This window comes from Sorex fumeus, unplaced genomic scaffold, assembly GCF_029834395.1.
Source record: "Sorex fumeus unplaced genomic scaffold, SorFum_2.1 ptg000038l, whole genome shotgun sequence".
In the NCBI taxonomy this organism is placed as follows: domain Eukaryota; kingdom Metazoa; phylum Chordata; class Mammalia; order Eulipotyphla; family Soricidae; genus Sorex; species Sorex fumeus.
Window position 1 is genome coordinate 7,801,525 of NW_026606095.1, and position 21,187 is coordinate 7,822,711.

At 40.6% G+C, this 21,187-nt stretch overlaps 1 protein-coding gene across 1 annotated transcript in view; it reads left to right on the top strand.

Moving 5' to 3' along the window:
• Positions 1 to 2,173: 2,173 nt before the first annotated feature.
• The window catches only part of TRPM6 (transient receptor potential cation channel subfamily M member 6), a 140,926-nt gene continuing 121,912 nt past the window's right edge, over positions 2,174 to 21,187 (top strand). Inside the window, exons 1-3 of the mRNA XM_056118745.1 lie at positions 2,174 to 2,271; positions 4,385 to 4,423; positions 10,373 to 10,550. Of these exons, the coding sequence (XP_055974720.1) occupies positions 2,174 to 2,271; positions 4,385 to 4,423; positions 10,373 to 10,550 (315 nt within the window). The remainder of the gene's footprint in view (positions 2,272 to 4,384; positions 4,424 to 10,372; positions 10,551 to 21,187) is intronic.

Below are 21,187 nucleotides of genomic sequence, written 5' to 3' on the forward strand. Positions count from 1 at the left end.
ATAGTATTGGGTATAGTAACCCATCATCAGAGAGCCTTCTCTCCTCCACCAATGTCCCAGGGACCCCACAAAATCTATACGATTTATGCAGTTTATACCCCTCCTATATATGCAGTTTACTTTTGTTGTGATGCTCCAAAGAGGTATATTTTGGGATGGCATGCTTCAACGTCCTCATGATCATCTGGGAACCCAAGGACAGCGTGATAATGAGGCTCCAGTGTCTTGTCCATAATGTAACGTGTTAACTACCTTTAGTACTTTGATTTTGGGCTAAGAATAGTCATAAGACGTACAGTAGATACTGAACGAAAATCGTCTGAAAGCATCTCCATTATAGATGGTTCACTGCCCTTCCATTGCTGCTCTAATACTTATGTGTGTATAAAATTTTAGCCAGATATATATTTGTGTATGCGTGTATGTGTTTTTTTTTTTTGGCAGTGCTAAGGGGATGTTCCTGGATCTATGTTCAGGGATCACTCCTAATGGTACTCAGAAGGTCAATCATATATAGTATTGGGGAATGGAACAGGGGTGGCTGCATGCAGAGCCAGCACTCTAATCCCAATACTAAGTCTCTGGCTCATCTACATGTATATTTTTCTACCACACTGAAGTAAATTTTTTTTTCATATAAGAAGTCAAGTTTGTCTTTTGGCCAGGATTATTGTGCATCTAGTGTATTGTGTACCTAGACTTATAACTCAGCTCCTAAAGAGTTTAGCTATGATCTGAATTTTATACAATTGGAGAGGTCTCATTAGAGAGATGAGTACGAGTTTTTTTTTAAGGGCCCACAAATCCCTTATTTATTTAATTATTGTTTTGGTGTTTTGGGTCACACCAGAGGTACTCAGGGGTTATTCCTGGCTCTACACTCAGGAATTACTCCTCACAGTACTTGGGAGATCTTATGGGTTGATGGCGATTGTACTCTGTCTGGCCACATACAAGACAATGACCAACCCGCTCTACAATAGCTCTGACCTCAGACGAGTACCAGTTTGTCACTTGGATGTAGAGTTATTCTATACAATATGAAGAAGCACTGTAGTACTGTCCTCTGATTGTTCACAGATTTGCTTGAGTGGGCACCAGTAACATCTCCATTGTGAGACTTGTTACTGTTTTTGGCATATCGAATATGTCACGGGGAGCTTGCCAGGCTTTGCTGTGCGGGTGAGATACTCTCCATAGCTTGCTGGGCTCTCGAAAGGGATGGAGGAATCGAACCCAGGTTGACCGCATACAAGGCAAACGCCCTACCCGCTGTGCTATTGCTCCAGCCCACAACATGAAGTAATACAGTCAAATGGTATAAGATATGTTTAGACTGTATATTTAAATCTTGCTAAGACTGCATCTTTTTTTTTCCCTGCTTTTTGGGTCACATTCTGTGATGAATAGGGGTTACTGTTCATCCTGAGTCCTGGCTCATGCGCTACGGAATCACTCCTGGTGGTGCTCGGGGGACCATATGGGAATTTGGGAATTGAACCCGGGTCGGCCTTGTGCAAGGCAAATGCCCTACCCACTGTGCTATCGTTCTAGCCCTGAGGCTGCATCTTTGATCCTCTTTCTGGATTCCTATAAAATTGTAGCCAAAGTGAAGCATAATGAGTAAAAAAAATTTTTTTTTTTTTTTTGCTTTTTGGGTCACAACTGGCAGTGCGCAGGGGTTACTCCTGGCTCTGCACTCAGGAGTTACTCCTGGCGGTGCTCAGGGGACCATATGGGATGCTGGGAATCGAACCCGGGTCGGCCGCATGTAAGGCAAACACCCTACCCGCTGTGCTATCTCTCCAGCCCAAATGAGTAAAAATTTTGAGGCTTGAGTGTTTGATATTCACTCTGTAAGATTTTGATGAAAGTTATAAATGTGACTTAGCAGAATTAAGAGAGCATTAAGACTTTGTTATGCCTTTACTTCCTAGCTATATTTTGTAGAGCTTTCATTTAAGATGAGATTATGGACCAATAACTTTGTGAATATATTTGTCTTCACATTTGGCTTAATTGCTTCTATCTTGTTTAAAAGCAAAGCTAGTAATATTTTGGCTTCTTGGGATTATTCTTGCTATTTTGAGAGTGTACTTGATATTTAAATAGATTTTGGCTACTGAACTAATGTGCGTTACATTGCTTTTCACATAATTCAAATGTAAAAGTAATGACATTTTCTGTTCAGTCCCAGAAATACTGGATTGAAGGAGTGTTTGACAAGAGAGAATGTAACAAGATTGTACCCAGCTCAAAGGACCCTCACAGGTAAAATTTGTAATTTCATTTTTTTTGAAAGCATACTACTTAGAGAATTGTGAAAAACATGACAAAAGGAGTTATTTAGAGGATCTGGCAATATGCATAGACTTAGTGTTTTTTTATAGTTGATTTTTCATTTTTGTTAAAATACTACAATGCTGGAATGAGATAATAAGATGTCATAATAAGATGTAGCCTGCCCACACGGCAGAGTCTGGCAAACTCCCGGTGGCGTACCCAATATGCCAAATACCAGTAACAATGATGGGTCTCATTCTCCTAAAGAGCCTTGAATATAATCTCAAGGCTAGGATAAAGGAGACGTTACTGGGGCCTGCTCGAGGCAATCGACGAATAACAGGATGGTCGTAATTGTAATCGTAAACTACAATGCTATTGTAAAAATTTTTTTTACCAGATTAGAAAAGGAGTTTTGTCAATTTTATACTTCACTCCACCCTTTGTGACTGACAATATTTACCATACAGCATGTTCCTGACAAACATCTGTTTAATAACTTCATAAGAAATTTTATTAGAATATTACTCTAATGGAGCTATTGCTAATATTGTAGATTTCACTGTTATTTTCCATCCTTCTGTTCCTCTCCCTGGGACGATATATATATCAGACAAGTACCTAGAGCGACATCTGGATATTTGGACCAAAAAAAATCACATATAGGTTTGAACAAAAATTGTAGCTTGTAAATATTAAAAATGTTGTTAATGGTCTTTATTTTTTAATGAAGTGTCCATGAGAAATTGCAACTATTTGTGGGATATTTTTGGGCGCTGATCAGATTAAAGAAAGACTAAATTTTATTTTCCTTTTCCTCCCATAGACCTTTAGCATGAGCAAATAATAGATCACAGAATGAAGTGGTTTGGGTTTGGGTATTTCGAATTCTTGCTAACCCTATTGAAGTTCTACAACATAGGATAAAGTTTAAAAGTACAACCAGTGAAAGATAGGAAAGAAAATTATGGAAAATCCCCTGGGTAATTAGACCTGGAAGTTAGGATTGTGTGGCATTGACCTTGGGGAAAAGAAATTTAAAGGAAAGGAAAATGGATATGCAATATCTTAATAAGGCAGAACATTTTTTAAGATTATTTTAACATAGGACCTTATGTTCTTCTGAAATTTAGAAGTCCACTTGTATGCTTATGAAGGTGCCATGATGAGGTGTGTGACATTTTGGGGGGATCACTAAAATAGCGTCCTTGCCTTTGTTAAATATTTGCTAGTCCTTTGCTCATAGACATGCCTGTGGCTGCTAAGTCCTGTGATTGGACATTCTAATTTTATCTGCTTATAAAATGTTTACAGAATCCCAAGGTAACCTTGCTTTCCCCCCTACAAATCCAGAAGATACTTTTGAGTTCAAAAAATATGATTAAGGACTGGGGAAATGACTCAGAGTGGTAGAACATATGCCTTATGTATAGTAGTTGGGTTGGGAATAGGGAGGAGAAAAAGAGATAATAATAAGGATATAACTAAGTCATGTTCTCTTTCCTTGATTTGATAGTGTTTTATGGTTTATGTCAGGTTACCTTTTCTTACATTGAGGGCCTTACATGGTAATACTGAGGGTACCGTGGAGTACCAGGGATGAAACTGGGGTTGGTCACATGCAAGGCAAGTGCCTTAATCCCTGGGCTATCTTCCCAGTCCTATATATTTTTCTTAATTCTTAGAATTCTTAAGAGTTCTGTTGTCTTCATGTTAAAATAACAACTGCTACCATTATTATACGTAATGAAATGTATTAGCGACTGTAAGATAGTTTACATACATTACCTCAGATTATTCTTTTGGTAGCCTTATGGGACAGATAATTTTGGATGTGAAAACTGAGTTTTTTAGAGGAATCATTTGATGAACTTTCAATTCCGGCATTTTGACTTCAAACTCAGTAATCTGTTAATTACATCAAAATTGCTGTGGTGGAATTATATTTGGCAAATGACATAGGAAATACTTCGGGAATGATATATGAATACTAAGCTTTGTTTCTCAACCATGTAGGATAATAAATCTTTGCTATAGAGTAAGCATTAAATATTTTTTCAAATGCACCCGTCAACTAAGAACTTTTACTTCTTTTATTTAGATGTACTGCAGGATGCCAGGTCTGCCAGAATTTAATCAGGTGAGAGATATGAAAATATAAATAAGACGTGACATTTAGGCTCTCTGTTTCAACTCTTTGGAGCAGTTTTAGATTTCAGAAAGGCACTTAATGAAAATATTTTTTTTAATGTAGACTATTTCACATTCCAAGGGAAGTTTATTATTAATTTTAATTTTATTATTACTTTGCTACACCTGATGGTGCCCAGGGCTACTCCCAGCTTAGTGCCTGGGCCTTTCTTTTCTTTTTTTTTTTTCATTTTTTTTCCCTTAAATTTTTATTAGTGAAACACCATGAGGTACAGTTGTGGACTTAAAAATTTTTGTGCTTGGGTTTCAGTTATACAATGTTCGAATACCCATCCCTCCACCAGTGCCCATTCTCCACTTCTTGAATGTGCTTTTGGGGTACATATGGTGCTGCTTCAGATTAAATCCAGACCTCTTTGCAAGTAAATCACACACTCCAGCCTTTTGAGCAAGGTTTCTTTCTGGCTTTTTGTTTATTTATTTTTCCATCAAGGGAAATTTTAAAAGAAAAATGTGTGACATTTTTGAAGAAAAGTGATTATGTGACTATAGTAGATTACATTAATTACCAAAGCATGGAAATGACCAAGAACCTTGGGAAAATCTCCTACAGTTGAAATACAGGTAGTGCAATTAAATTTCATTCACAATTTTATAATTGTAATAAAGGTCTTCATACACATACAACTTTTAAAATCTCTGAAATTCTGTTGCTCTCTGGTATATATTTTTTGAAGCCAGAAGTTTCCTTCATTTCTTTCAGAGAAAGTTTGCTGGTGATATTCTCTGAAATCTTCTTCACTAGAAATGATCTGCATTTTACCTTCATTCATGAAGGATATTTTCACTGAACAGAATTCTAATTTGGTAGGGTTTTTTTTTTCAATATTAAAGCTTGGTTGTTTCAGTTTTCTGGTCACAATATTGACTCTCCATGACATATAAATACCAACCTCTAAATCTGATAGCAGTTCTGACATACGTTTTATCTTCAATTATGAACTCAATTCCAAAACTCCCTAGAGATAGCATCATAACCCCATTCCTGTCATACTCTGTAAGTCCAAACTTTTGTCACTTGTACTTGTCACTGATAAACTTCAGATCAGAGGTATGATCCCCTTCATTGGTTTGATTTCTTTGGTAGAGGTGCTCACAGAACTATGAAAAACATTTGCTTCAGTTTAGCAGTTCATTAGATAGCATTTTACAGGGATACAAACAGCTGGATTAAAGAGATCAGGTCAAAGTATGTGTGAAAGGCAGTTTCCGTGATCTCCCACGGTGCTGTTCTCCCAGTACTGCATCCCAGACCTCTCTGAACTCTGTCCTTGTGGCTTTTATGGATGCTGTTTCACATAAGCATGCTTGACTGAATCATTGGCTATCTGCAATGGACTCATCTTTCAGCACTTTTATTACTCTTATCACTTTGAAAAAGCCCAAAGCTTTTAGGTGCCCTAGCATAGGGACAACGACCAAATAAATATTATAAAACTTGCTGTGACTCAGGATTATAGGCAAAAATATGTTTTCAGTGTAATATCACCTTTATCAGTGATTTATTGGCATTTTAAACTATGTTTAGGGCTGATCTGAAAATATAGTCATATGTGGGGATTAGAACTTCTACATAAAAATACTCTTGTTTGTAGTACTGGGGCAAGAGTTTCCAATTGGCTAATCTGCTTGGGCTGGAGCGATAGAACAGTGGTAGGGCATTTGCCTTGCGCACAGCCAACCCGGCCGTATTCGACATGCCAAACACAGTAACAAGTCTCAAAATGTAGTCATTACTGGGCCCGCTCAAGCAAATCGATGAACAACGGGAAGACAGTGTTTGTTTGTTTTTAATCTGCATAGTCTTTTCCTCATATTATTTTTATCTCTATTTCTATTATTTATTTATTTAGCAACTTAGGAAGGTTTATTGGAATTTTAGTGGAATTTCAGATCATACTGCATATAAGGAGAAAGATGACAGCTCACTGCCAGGGAATATAGCGAGACCCAACTTTAAGTTTTCTTGACAGAGTTTACCATAGTTTTCTATATATTTTCTTTTTATTAATTACATAAACTTTTCTGAAATTAAAAGCAAATGTAAGAATATGATGGGAAGAAGTAATTTTCACTCACATGCATTTTATTGACTCTTAAGGGAGAAAAAAACCCTTAAATACCTGAAATTCTGTGGCTCTCTGGTATAGATATTTTGAAGACAGAAGTTTCCTTCATTTCTTTCAGAGAAAATCCGCTGGTGATATATTCTCCTAATACTTCTTTACTAGGAATGATCTGCATCTTACCTTCATTCGTGAAGAATATTTTTACTGAACAATATTCTAGTTAGGTAGATTTTTTAAAAATTTTTAAATTTTTTTATTGTTATTTTTTTTTGCTTTTTGGGTCATACCTGGCGATGTACAGGGGTTACTCCTGGCTCTGATCTCAGGAATTACTCCTGGCGGTGCTCAGGGGACCATATGGGATGCTGGGAATTGAACCCGGGTTGGCCGCATGTAAGGCAAACGCCCTACCTGCTGTGCTATCACTCCAGCTCCATCGGTAGATTTTTAAAAAATCCTTATTAAAAATGTTGTTTCAGTTTTCTACTCTCCATAATTTTTCTGGAGGAAATTAAAAATAATTTAATTTCCCTACAAATAAAATGTTCTTTCTTTAACTTCAGGATTTTTACCTTATTTTTAATTTCAGTACTGTGATTATGTTTGCAAATATGATATCCTGTTTAGAATATACTAAACTTTTTGGATCTGGAAGTATTTCTTTGACCAAAATTTGGGAAGGTTTTTTTAAATTATTTTTTCAAATAAATTTCCTTTACCTCTTCTTTCCCTTCTCCTTTTGGGACACTGGTGATAAAATATTAGATCTTTGGCATTGCCCCCCACATAGCAGTTATATTTATTTTTGTTTAACAGTTTTCAGCCTTATAGATTCAGTAATTTCTCTTGATTTGGTTTTAGATTTATAGAATTCATCCTTTTATTACCTCATTTTGCCCGTGAGTTAATCCAGCAGAAGTTTAATTTCAGATATACTTCATTTCAGTTCTATAATTTCCCCTTGTTCTTTTTTTAAAAACTTCTATTTCTTTATTGGAGACATTTGACATTTCGTTATTTTCAAGTGGGCTTACGTTTATCAAATATAGTTACCATAAATGCCTCAAAGACTGTTGGGTAGTTTCAAATTCTGTCTTACCTCAAATTCTGTCTTACCACAATGTTGGCGAATACTGTCATCTTTTGCCTTAAGAATTGGTCATTTTTAAAAATTGTCCTTTTGTAAGCTGAATAATTTGGATTATAAACTATAACGATGGCTAAAAAAGATAACTTGGATTCTTTATTGAATCATGTTTGTACTAGCATTTTGTTTCCTGAAATAATATAGACTACACAATAAACTTCATTTTATCTTCTTTGTCCAGTTACAGTTACAGGTTATCTGGCAAAAAGGTTACATGTGTTAGGAAGGCATGCAGATAAAGAATGTGAAGAATTAAGAAGACATGCCAAGATGGAAATACTAGTAGATATTTTTACATATAGCTTTTTTGTTAAGTAAGAATTACTTTTTTTAAATGGTGGCATTGGATAAGAAGCTATGAGTAATATTGGAACTCCTGCTTTGTTTTGGTGCCTGTTACTAAATTTTTTGGTGTGTCTTCAAGGGTGTGAATGTGTTTTTTTTTTTCACTACTTGTCAACAATGTTATAGATTCCAATTATTTTAATAAAAAATCTAATGTTAGATATTTAAATTATTAATGTTAATCTACTGTTATAGATTAAAAATCTAATGCTAGATTTTAATATAATGTTAATTAGATAAAAATCTAATGTTGTAGATTTAAATTATTTTATATAGTATTTATATGTATATATACAGATATATGTATTTGTTTTTGTGTTTTGGGTTCACACTTGGCTATGTTCTGGGTTTTCTCCTGGCCGTATACTCAGAGATCACTCCTAAAAGGGGTTAAGGACCTTATTTGGTGTCAGGTCAGCCACATGCTTGGCAAGTGCCTTATTTGTTGCTCTGTCTTCAATACCTGATCTCACATTATTTCATGTAAATGATTTTCTTGGTCTGTGATGTTTTTTATTTCAGAACATTTTAAAATTCATATATTCAATGTTTATTTTTCTGATTATTGTGTATTCATCATTAAGGTTGTTTTTTTAATCAATGACTATTGAGATTTTGCTAGTTTTTGACCATTTAATTTGCTTAATTTTGGTATTTAGTTGGAATTATGACTTTGTTCATGAGTCTTTCAAAATTGCAGCTCTGTAAGAACATTCCTTTAAATTTGTCTCTTTAAAATATTATATATATATTAATTTCTTGTGTACTGTGTTTATGATCAAGTCCCCTTCACAGCTCTTTTGTCATGCTTATACAACAATGATGAATTTCTTTGAAATTATATCCCCTCCCATAGATTAACATTTCTTCCTTTTTATGGAGTGATGGCACAGTGGGTAGGGCATTTGCCTTGCACGCAGTCAACCCAGCTAATCAGAATTTGATTCCAACGCCCCTCTTGGAGAGCCCGGCAAGCTACCGAGAGTATCTCGCCCACATGGCAAAGCCTGGCAAGCTACCCGTGGTGTATTCAATATGCCAAACACAGCAACAAGTCTCACAATGTTACTTGGCCCACTCGAGCAAATTGATGAACAATGGGAGGACAGTGCTACAGTGTAGTGCTCTGTGCATATTATGTTTTACAAGAGAATATTTTCTTACGCACCTTAAGTAGTATATATTGGATATTTTTGTTTCTTTTAATAGCTTTGCTGAGGCACAGTTGACATAAAATAAACTATGTTTAAAATTACAATTTGGAGTTTTCCTTTATCATCCTCATCATTTAGAGTGTATGGTTCAGTGGCAGTAAGCATATTGACAATATTGCACAGTGTATTTCCAGAGCTCTTCTTTCTTAAAAAACCGAGACTCTGTGCCCAGGAAATAACAATCCTCTCTATCTTTGTCTTCCTACACAGGCCAGCCACTGTTCTACCTTTTGTCTCTCTGGATTTGATTAATCTAGATGCATTGTTTACATGAAATTATATGATCTATGTTTTTGTAGTGGGATTATTTTACTTAATATACAGTTTTGAAGCATCATTTCACAGGGTTATTTCTTGTTTTTTGAAGACTGCATAATATCAGGGCTGGAGTGATAGTATTGCGAGTAGGGCATTTGTCTCGCAATGGGGCCAACCTGAGTTTGATCCCTAGCATCCCGTTTGGTTCCTTGAACCTGCCAGGAGTACTCCCTGAGCACAGAGCTAGGTATAACCTATAAGCATAGCTAGATGTGGTCCAAAAACTAAAAAAAAAAAAAGACTAAATAATATCAATTTTATGTTGATACCACAATTTGCTTATCTGTTCAGTGACCTGAATGAACCCTGGGCTTGCTTCCACCTTATGGACATGGGTGTACTAGAGATTTTCATATGTTTAGAAATATTTCTCAAAATATTCTAATATATATAGCTAAGGGCGAAAACCACTGAGCTTGCTTCTAAAGATGACAATCTGGATTTTTAAAAAGTTAATTTTTTTTTGTTTTGGGGCCACAGCTGGCAATATTTAGGGCTTACTCCAGGCTCTGCATTCAGGAGTCACTCCTGGTGGGCGCAGGGGAACATATGGTGTGGTGGGGACTGAATCCATGAAGAATGCATGCAAGGTGAGTGCCCCACCTGCTGTACTATTGCTCTGGCCCTAAGGAAGACAATCTGGTATCATAAATCTAGTATAAATCTTATATTTTAGACATTGTTAGTCTAGGGCAGTTATACCCTACAAAACTGTAGAAGCACACAATATGCATTTTATGGCCTAAAATTGTGTTTTTTATTCTAAGATTAATTTTTGTCTTAAGGTGCTGCTGTGGGCGGCTGATTGGAGACCATCATGGGGTAGATCATACCTGGACCATCTCAGCTGCTGATGATAGTGAAAATGAGCAATGGTCTGTTGAAACTCATACAACTAGAAGCCCAACAGATACCTTCGGCACTATTAATTTCCAAGATGGAGAGCACGTCTACCACTCCAAGGTTGGCTAGTAATCCCCTTTATCTTACTATTTTTTAAATTTATTTTTATTGAATCACTTTGAGAACAGTTACAAAGCTTTCAGGTTTACGTCTTGGTCATACAATGATCAAACGCTCATCCCTTCCCCAGTACATATTTTCCACCACCAAGAACCCCGATACTCCCCCCATCCCAACCCTCCCTCTGCCTGTGAGGCAGTTGATTTCCACTTAACTCTCTACTTTGATTAAATTATTTCGACAAAAGATCCACCATTATTATTTGGAATTTCCCCCCAACAATCAGACCTGCTGAAAAGGCATCGTGAAATAATTTGTTTTCTATTGCTGGTTATGAAGAGCATATAATGTCGATTTTGGATTTCTCATATTTTACTAATTAAGTCTGGAGGGATTTCTGACAAAACCTGCATAGTTCTGAAATTGTTTTGTGTGCCTCTGGGTCCAGGGCCATGCTGGAGATCCGCTCGTGGGGGGCAACTCGTCATCTCGGTGGGGTGGGAAGGACGTGCTGGTTCCACCCCCTATCCCATGAGGCTGCAGTTGCCCCGTCACTGCTGGCTCATACCTGGCTATCCAATAGGCTCTTGAGGCAGTGGCCACCATGCTGCCGGCGAGTGGGGAAGGAAGCAGAAGAGACAGATACCCCTTTTCTCCCGAGGTGGGGGGGGCACGGCACCGTAAAGCATAGTCCATTCACATTTCTGCCAAAAGCTATGGGTTCCAAATTAGGTCCATGTGCCTCTGGCTCCATGGCCATGCTGGAGAGCCTCTCGTGGGGAGCAACTCGTGGTCTTGGTGGGGCAGGAAGGACGTGTTACTGTTTTTTTTCCCAATGGCCTCTTATGTGTCTCTAAACTGTATATGTATGCAAATATAGATGATCAGATTGCTAGTCTTTATCACAAATATGATTCATATTATTGACCACTTGACAATTATGTCTTGACCCTTTGTTTTTCTTTATGTCTGAGAAGCATTCACAAATATGATTCATATTATTGACCACTTGACAATTATGTCTTGACCCTTTGTTTTTCTTTATGTCTGAGAAGCATTGATTGTATCTCTTCTACGGGTGGTGTGACCCACTCTATTTGACTAACTGCTTTCATGAGCTTTTGGACTCTGCAAAAGAGAAAGGTTTATTGCCTTTTGAGATAGTTGCTAAGGGGCTGCCCTTAAGAAATGCAGAGAAGCTACTACCAAGCCCCATGTTTTAACTGAAACTTGGCTAGAGAAGTTACCAATAAATGGGAGTTACTTGTCTCCTCTCTATTCCTGTAAGACCCTGCTCAGAAAGGAAATGGGGGAATTTTTTAAAAAGATTTTTTATTAGTGTAACACCATGAGGTACAGTTGTAGACTTATAAATTTTTGTGCTTGGGTTTCAGTTATACAATGATTGAGTATCCATCCCTCCACCAGTGGAAATGGGGGAATTTTTGACCAGTTTTTCCTCTAGTTTCTACATGTAAATTTCGCACTTATTTGCAAAGAACTGACAGGTCCATTTCTATTAGTTCTTTCTCTTGAACGTGTCATCTACCTTCTTTATTAGAGGCATCTCTCCCCTGGGAAAATTCTTAGAGATACCTAGCATTCTCGGTCCTATCTTGGCATTAAAATCACCCACAATGATCTTGTAGAAGGTGTGGTCTTCTTTATAGAACTTCTCTAGCTCCATGTAGAACTTCTCGATTTCTCTTTCATCATAATGAGATGTTGGTGCGTAGACAACGAAGATAGAAACTGCAGGCAGTGAGCCACATCTATTCAAATGTAAACGTCCGATTCGGGTTGTTAGGCATTCAAATGAATCAATGCTCTTGGCTAAGTTTGTGTTGACAAGGACACCGACGCCTCCAACACCTCTTTTATCGCATGTTCCGAGGAACAATTCTTCTCCAGTGTCGAAAACGGCATGGTGAGATTCGTGTCTTCTTGTCTCGGTCAGACCAATGATGTCGTACTTGATCATTCGCGCTTGTACCATCAGGTCCTCGATGGATGCATCTGATGCTAGCGTACGTGCATTGAAAGTACAGACGATCATTTTTGTCTTCCTTCGTTGTGGCAGCCTAGGTCGGCCTTGAGATTTTGTCGGCCTCTCCTTTCTCATCCTTCTCAGTGCTGCCATGTCGGTGAAGCCTTCAGGGTCAGGTGAATGAGACCAGTTGTAGTTACTGGTTTTGGCATATCGAATACACAGCGGATAGCTTGCCAGGCTCTTCCGTGCGGGCGGAATACTCTCGGTAGCTTGCCAGTCTTTCCGAGAGGTATAGAGGCTTTTGGGGTGACCTCTAATCACCCTTGTAGGTGTTACCATATTTGAACCCTATCAAATATGGTACGACAATTCCAGAAGACGGGTATTTAGTGTTTTATGATGTGTCGCGCGGCCGCTTGCGGCCGCGCGGGTCCAGAAAACGTCCTGGAGTGTGGCGACGGCTGGGTAGTGGAAGTAGTGTCGAGAGTGGAAGTCTGCCAGTGGGATATTTATCTGGGTAGGGTGGGTCTCCTGTGCACAATTCGATCCCTGGGTGGTTGATGGAAGCAGACAGGGCAGGGTAGGGTGGGGCTCCTAATTAGAATCCCTTTGTCACCTGTGGTGGTGGGAGCAAGCAGAGAAGCTCTGTCCCTGGGTCCGCCGAGCCTGGAGTCCAAGGTCTCAGAGAGTTCCGCTTACCTTGTTCTGTGGGTCTTCAGTTGTGCGTGGGTCTCGGCCGGAGCTGCCGCGCGGGTCCGGAAAGCGTCCTGGAGTGTGGCGACGGCTGGGTAGTGGAAGTAGTGTCCGAGAAGATCAGCTGAAGAACTTCACATCGGAACCCATGGCCTAGAATGGAACGAACAGGGTGAGAGACTGTCTGAGTTCATCATGTCGACCAAGACCATTCATGGTAACTCACAGTTCCAGAAGGCAGAATCTAAACGATGGACATGGGAGTCTCCCGGTGGACGATTCCACAACGAAATAGACCACATCATATTCAATCGACGGTTTTGCCTGACTGATGTCGCTGTTGTCCCAAAATTTCGAACGGGATCGGACCACCGTCTCCTTCGTGCAAAATTCTACTTCACAGAGCGGGGAGAAAGGGCTGCAAAGTTCAAAAAGAGAACTCCCAGAACGACCACCAACTGGGAACTCTTTGGTACTATTGCGGCAACATGGGAAGATGCCATTGTTGACAACATTGACGAGGAATACGATCGACTGGTTCAGCACCTCCATGAATGTGCGAGGAACGCCAAGAGAGAGATAGCCACAAAAAGTCGCCTATCTTCGAAAACTCTTGAGCTAATTCGCCAGCGTGGTTTGGCGCATGCCTCAGGCAACCGCAAGCTAACATCCGAGCTTGCAAAGCAGTGCAGAGATGCGATCAAGGAAGACCTCAAAGAGAGAAGAGCAGAAGTACTGGTAGATGCGGCAGAAGCCGGGAAAAGTATTCGTAACGCCCGCCTGTCCTTCGCCAACTATAAGACCAAGATGACTGCCCTCCGACGTCCTGATGGATCCATCACATCCTCCAGAACAGCAATGGAGAAGATTATCCATGACTTCTACTCAAATCTCTTCGATAGCCATGTCCACTTGCCGACATACCAAATTCCACAGGATGGGTATGTCGTTCCCAACGTTCTCCCTTCCGAAATCCGACACGCCATTTCGTCAGTAAAGAAGCAAACAGCACCCGGCCCAGACAAGGTCAGACCTGAACACCTGAAGAACCTGCCGTCAGTACTCATCAATACACTGGCTCGGCTCTTCACTCGCTACCTGTCTGAATGCAAGGTTCCATCTCAATGGAAAACCAGCAGGACCGTACTACTGTTCAAGAAGGGAGACATCCATGACATTGGCAACTATCACCCGATCTGCCTATTGTCTGTCATCTACAAGTTGTTCACTCGAGTCATCCTGAATAGGATTGGCAGAACACTAGATGAAGGACAACCATGCGAGCAAGCAGGGTTCCGCAAAGGATTCAGCACCATCGACCATATCCACACGATAACCAAACTCATTGAGGTTTCTCGGGAGTTCAAGATGCCGCTCTGCTTAACGTTCATTGATTTAAAGAAGGCCTTTGATTCTGTTGAGACGGAAGCGGTCATTGAAGCCCTAGCCAATCAGGGCATTCAAGTCCAATACATCAGGATCCTCCATGAGCTGTATTGCGGATTCACTACCAGGATCTCACCATTCTACAAAGAAGTGATCGTTGATGTCAAGAGAGGGGTGCGGCAGGGTGATACCATTTCACCAAAACTCTTCAGTGCCACCCTCGAGAACATCATGCGACGACTGGAATGGGAAGGAATGGGAGTGAAGATAGATGGTCGGCAACTACACCACCTCCGCTTTGCTGATGACATTGTTTTAATAACACCAAAAATCAGCCAAGCGGCACAAATGCTGGCCGACTTTGACCGTGAGTGTGGAAAGGTAGGACTACAGCTGAATCTTACGAAGACAATGTTTATGAGAAACAGCCTTGTTCCTGACGCCCCATTCGCTCTCAATGGAACGACCATCTCCGAATGCAACAGCTATGTGTACCTAGGTCGAGAGGTCAACATGAGAAATGACCTGGCACCCGAGCTGCGCAGGAGGAAGAGAGCGGCTTGGAACGCCTTCAAGAACGTCGAAGAAATAGCTAAGAGGACGAAGAACCTCCGGCTCCGGGCACATCTCTTTGATTCCACTGTTCTTCCTGCATTAACATATGCCTCAGAGACCTGGGCCCTACGCAAACAAGATGAGAACGCCATTCAGGTCTCCCAAAGAAGAATAGAAAGAGCTATGCTTGGAATATCACGTTTCACTCAAATGAGAGAACGAATCCAGAGTTCTGACATCCGTCGACGATCAAGGATCAGGGACGCTGTCTCATTTGCCAAGGTGTCGAAAATCAGATGGGCTGGTCACGTAATGAGATTTAAAGACGACCGTTGGACTAGAGCTGTTACTGATTGGATTCCACGGGATGTCAAGAGACCGCGTGGCCGCCCACCTACCAGATGGTCAGACTTCTTTGTCAAGGTCATGAACGATCGGTTTGAGGCCCTCCATGTTCCCGGAGCGAAGAGATGCCATTGGGCTACACTAGCACGCGACAGGGACAAATGGAGACGTTACTGGCGCCCGCTCGAGCAAATCGACGACTAACGGGAAGTTAAGTGATTAAGTGATTAAGTGATACCTAGCATTGAAATACCTAGCTCAGAATCAACTGTAATCCAGGGTGAAAGCATCAAGTGGATGGATTTGAAATGACAATTTGTAATAGCACAAATTATGATGACAAAAGTTTCATCATTCAGTTTCATAGAAATTTTGGTTATTAAACCTTCTACATTTAACTTTGTTTACTGATTACAAAGTTGGTAGGAAGGCAACCCTCATTTTTCCATCCAAAACTATTTTTGAGACCCATTGCATTTACTGGGCATCGAAGAAATAGCTAAGAGGACGAAGAACCTCCGGCTCCAGTCACATCTCTTCGATTCCACTGTTTTTCCTGCATTAACATTTGCCTCAGAGCCCTGGGCCTATGAAAACAGGATGAGAATGCTATTCGGGTTTCCCAAAGAGGAATCTAAAGAGCTATGCTTGGAGTATCACGCTTCACTCAAATGAGAGAAAGAATTCAGAGCTCCGACCTCCATCGATGGTCAAGAATCAGGGATGCTGTCTTGTTTTCCAAGGCATCGAAAATCAGATGGGCTGGACATCTAATGAGATTTGTAGATGAACGCTGGACTAGAGCTGTTATTCCATGGGATGACTGGATTCCATGGGACGTCAAAAGATAGTGAGGTTGCCCACCTACAAGATGATCAGACTTCTTTGTCAAGACCCTGAACAATCGGTTTGAGGTTCTTCATGTTCCTAGAATCAGCAGATGCCTTTGGGCTACACTAGCACATAACAGGGACAGATGGAGACATTACTGGCCCCTGCTCGAGCAAATCGATGAGTAAGAGGATGTCAAGTGATGAAGTGACTATTTTTGAAATTCGCTTTATAGAGCTCCTTATAATTTACCCACTGAGTTTTATTTTTTCCCCTTTTGCAATTAAAAAAAATTTAAACAGACACTGTGGTTTACAAAGTTGTTCAAAATACAGTTGTTTTGGGTATTCAATGATCCAGCACCAATCCCACCACTAGTGTGACCTTCTCCACCATTCTCCCATTTCCTATCCACCCTCTAAATCTGCCCTTTTAGTAGACACACAATAATTTGTTTTATAGTGCTTGTCATAATAAAATGGCTAGTGGGATCATTGAAAAATACTTCAGTAAAGGAAAATTTGTGAAAATTGGTTCATCTCACGATGGGGTCATTAAAGTCATTGTCTAAGGATTTACCGAGCTGTTTGTTGAGCCTTCTCTATTATTATTTTTGTTTTTTGAGCTCAGTTGGCTTCCATGCCACTTTCCCGTCTAATTTGCTGTGTGCCGTCAGTGTTGTGGAATTTGGAGATCTTGCACTGGCAGACACAGCCATATGCTTTGGGGGCTACGGGATCTGTAGAACTCAGAAGATTCTTTTCCTGCCCACCCTCCTGAGAAGACCCCAGAATTTTTACTCCAATGATGACCAGTGTACCTGTGACATAGCAGTGGCTGTGGATTTGTATTCTCTCACTGAGTCCCATCCTGAATCTCTGTATATTTTCCTATATTTTTAATTTTTTTTTGAAGCACCTTCCTTTGAGTAGGTGGCCTCTTTGTGCTTCTTCAGATGGTGTTGTTCATTACATCTTGAGGAAGCTGTAATCCACCTAGCACATAATATACCCTGCAGGCCCCCATTTAAAAATTTTATATTTTATTATTTTTTTGGTTATATTTATTTATTGAATCACTGTGGGAAAAGTTACAAAGCTTTCAGGTTTAAGTCTTGGTCATACAATGATCAAACACCTTTTCCTTCACCAGTACTTATTTTTCACCACCAAGAACCCCAATCAATATACCCCTCCCTCCCAACCCTCCCAATGCCTGTGAGCCAGATGATTTCCACTTAACTCTCTCTCTACTTTAATTACATTCATTATTTTGACAAAAGATACACCATTATTGTTTAGAGTTTCCACCCAACAGTCAGAACTGCTGAAAAGGCATTGTGAAATAATTTGTTTTCTATAGCTGGTTATGAGAACCATAATGATGTTGCATGGCTGCTATAGTGGCCGCGTGATTTTGGATTTCTGAAATTTTACTGATTAAGTCTGGAGGGATTTCTGCCAAAAGCCAGATAATTACGAGATTGGTTTCTGTGCCTCTGGAGCCATAGCCATGCCAGAGAGCTGCTCGTGGGGGGAAACTCATGACCTCGGTAGGGTGTGAAAGATGAGCCGGTACCACCCCCCTTCCCATGAGGCTGTAGTTGTCCCGTCACCACCAGCTCATACCTGGCTTTCCAATAAGCTCTGAGGCGGCAGCCACCTTGCTGCCGGGGCGGGGGTGGGGGGGGGAGGTGGAAGGGAGAGACACCCTTTCCCTCCTGGGGAGGCATGGCACCCTAGTTTAATGTATATTCCATTTGCTTTTCTGCTGCAAGCTGCTGGGCTCTGGATTAAGTTCTCAAGCCTCTGGAGCCATGGCTGTGCCGGAGAGCCATTTGTGGGTGGCAACTGTGACCTCAGTAGGGCGTGGAGAAAAAAATGTATTTTTTAATTGAATCATCGTAAGATACAGTTACAAAGCTTTCATTATTGAGTTTCAGTCATACAATGATCAAACACTCATCGCTCCACCAGTGTTCATTTTCTACCAGCAATGTTCCCAGTATCCTTCCCACGATCCCCAGCCTGTCCCAGCCCCTGCCTCTGTGACAGGCACCTTCCTTCTTATTTTCTCTCTACTTTTGGGCATCATTGTTTGCAGTACAGATACTGAGAGTTCATCATGTTTGGTCCTTGGTCTACTTTCAGCACACATCTCCCATCCCAAGTGATCCCTGCAACCCATCATTTACTTAGAGGGACCTTCTCTATCCCAGCTGCCTTCTCCCCCAGCACATGAGCTTGCAGGCTCTTTGGAGGGTCTTGGGTGCCCAGGTGCAGAATTGGTGGGCTCATGGGAGACTGCATCTAGTGGTTCTCAGGGCTTACTCCTACCCCTGTGGTCAGGGATCATTCCTGGCAATGTTCAGGGGTTTCAGGGATTGAACCCAGGTTGGCCATGTGCTAGGCAAGCACCCTGTTTTACTGCTCCAACCATTCTTAATTTTACTTCTTGTTATTTTTTGAAGTTGGCTGTGCCACAGCATGACTAGTTGTTAATTTGATCTGGTTGTTCGGTTTCTGGGAGTCCAAATTTATTCATCTCATTCCCTGGCCTCCTTTTAGCCCATCTTCTCCTTTAGCTTCTATATTCATTTAACGTCTCCATCATTCACTCATTTTTTTCATCAGTTTAACAAAATATTTATTTAATGTTTTTACTTTGCTATGCCTCAAAGAAAATATGCTCCAGGTACTAACATAGTTAAGGGAAACAGGAAATATATATGAAGTTACCATGCTGTGGGACTGGAGGGTGTGCTCTGGGAAGGGAGTAGAGAATTCTTTGAGAGAACAAAAAGGTGCAAATTCCTCATTCTCATTTCTCTCTCTCTTGCTCTTTCTCTCTCTTTTGTGCACGCGCGCACGTGCGCGCATGCGTGCGTGCGTGCGTGCGTGCGTGTGTGTGTGTGTGTGTGTGTGTGTGAGTGAGTGTGTGTATAAGTAGAGACCAGTAAAAAGTGATTAGAAAGTGGTGCCTGGGAAAAATACAGGGGAAAATTTGAACTCTGGCGATGAGGAGCTTGTGTCAAAGTCAAGAGAGAATTTAGGAAAATGAAAAATTTCAACAGACAGTAGTGGTAGGGCGTTCCCTTGCTCACAGCCAGCCCAGCTGAGCTGGGTTCAATTCCTCCGCCCCTCTTGGAGAGTCTGGCAAGCTACCGAGAGTATCTCGCTCGCACGGCAAAGCCTGGCAAGCTACCCGTGACGGATTCAATATGCCAAACACAGTAACAAGTCTCAAAATGGAGACGTTACTGGGCCCGCTCGAGCAAATCGATGAACTTGTTTTACACTTAAAAAACTTTCTTCCATCACAGCTTTTGTGCCACAGTATCTTTTATTGGAGCTTTTGAAGAAAAGAAACTTCGTTTTATGAGTCCAGAATTACATTTTAGGTTTGCAGTGAGCAGTGGGAAAGCTTGTAAGGGGTGGCTCTTGAGTACACCCATTGTATTTGTCTCAGTTGTTTGTCTGTTCTACCAGTACCATGAAGAAATTTTTTTCCTTTTTCTTTTGTAAATCCAGTGGAATTCTGTGTGAGAGAGTCAGAAAGGAAGGGAAAAATGTCATTAACGTTTAGTACAGTCTGTTTATTTCGGGAAACTCTGCTACTGCTGATTTATTTAATCAAGGCTATTAATCTTGAAACATCATGGAGAACTCTTTGCGGAGTAAAAGCGTTTGTATTTGGAAGAGATGGGCACCTGGGAGAGCTAGAGAGAGAGGGTGAATGAAACAGCAGTTACTTCTCATGCTTTTATCTTATTCATCCTTTTGAGCAATGTAGCTCACTTCACAGAAGTCAGCTTGCCTTTTCCCTACTATTTGAGTATGTAGTGGGGCCATAGCAACTCCATCTTCCTACTTGTAATCTAGTTATTTTTAGATTCTTCCAATTATTCATATTTATTATTAATAATATTATTCTAATATTTCTATTATTAATTCTGTGATGACTGCTCTACTGTGATTTTTAGGAGTTCTAGTATATTTGTTTTTCTTTGTTTGGGATCACACCCAGCAGTGCACAGGGGTTACTCCTGGCTCTGCATGCGGGTATCTCTCCTGACAGTGCTTAGGGGAGTACGAGATGCTAGGGACTGAATGCAGGTGGGCCCTGTGTGCAAGGCCAGTGCCCTGCCTTCTGTACTATCTCTCTGGCCCCGAATTCTAGTATTTTTGATTAACAGAAAAATAAGTGATTGGGGTCCTGGGGTCAATTTCAGAGGAGTTACTTTAGCCTGGCTTGTGCCAGAGGTGATGGGGCTCGGTTATGCTTGGTAGACCACCAGAACCACACCTGATAACAATGAAGAACTTCTGTGATGCCAGAGGTAGAGCTGGAGACTTGCATATGCTACACATAAGCTCTACCACTTGAGCTATTTCCCGAGAATCTAAGATTTTAATATTTTGATTATGATACAAAGGGATTATGTTCTAGCATGTTGCTATTAGAAGTTTCTTCAGTTATTTTATATTGCTTTCAGAGTGTAGAGGATAATGTGATCATTCATATTGATATGGGTGGGACTGGACCTGGTCTTACTTGAGACCCACTCTATATCTAGGCTTGTGAGTCACTCCTGGCTGTGCTCAGGAGACCACGTGGTATGAGAGATCAAATCCAGGATTCCTGCTCCTAAAAATCATGTGCTCCAGCCTTTTGAACTATCTCCTTAGGTGGTGATTATTCACATTTGGTGGTGGTGCTGGGGGTTAGGTCACACCTAACAGTGCTCAGGGGTTAGTCCTGGCTTTGTACTAAAGAGACCTGGCCCAGGGATTAGTTTTGGCTCTATGCTCAGAGGTCACTCCACATATCGGGGACT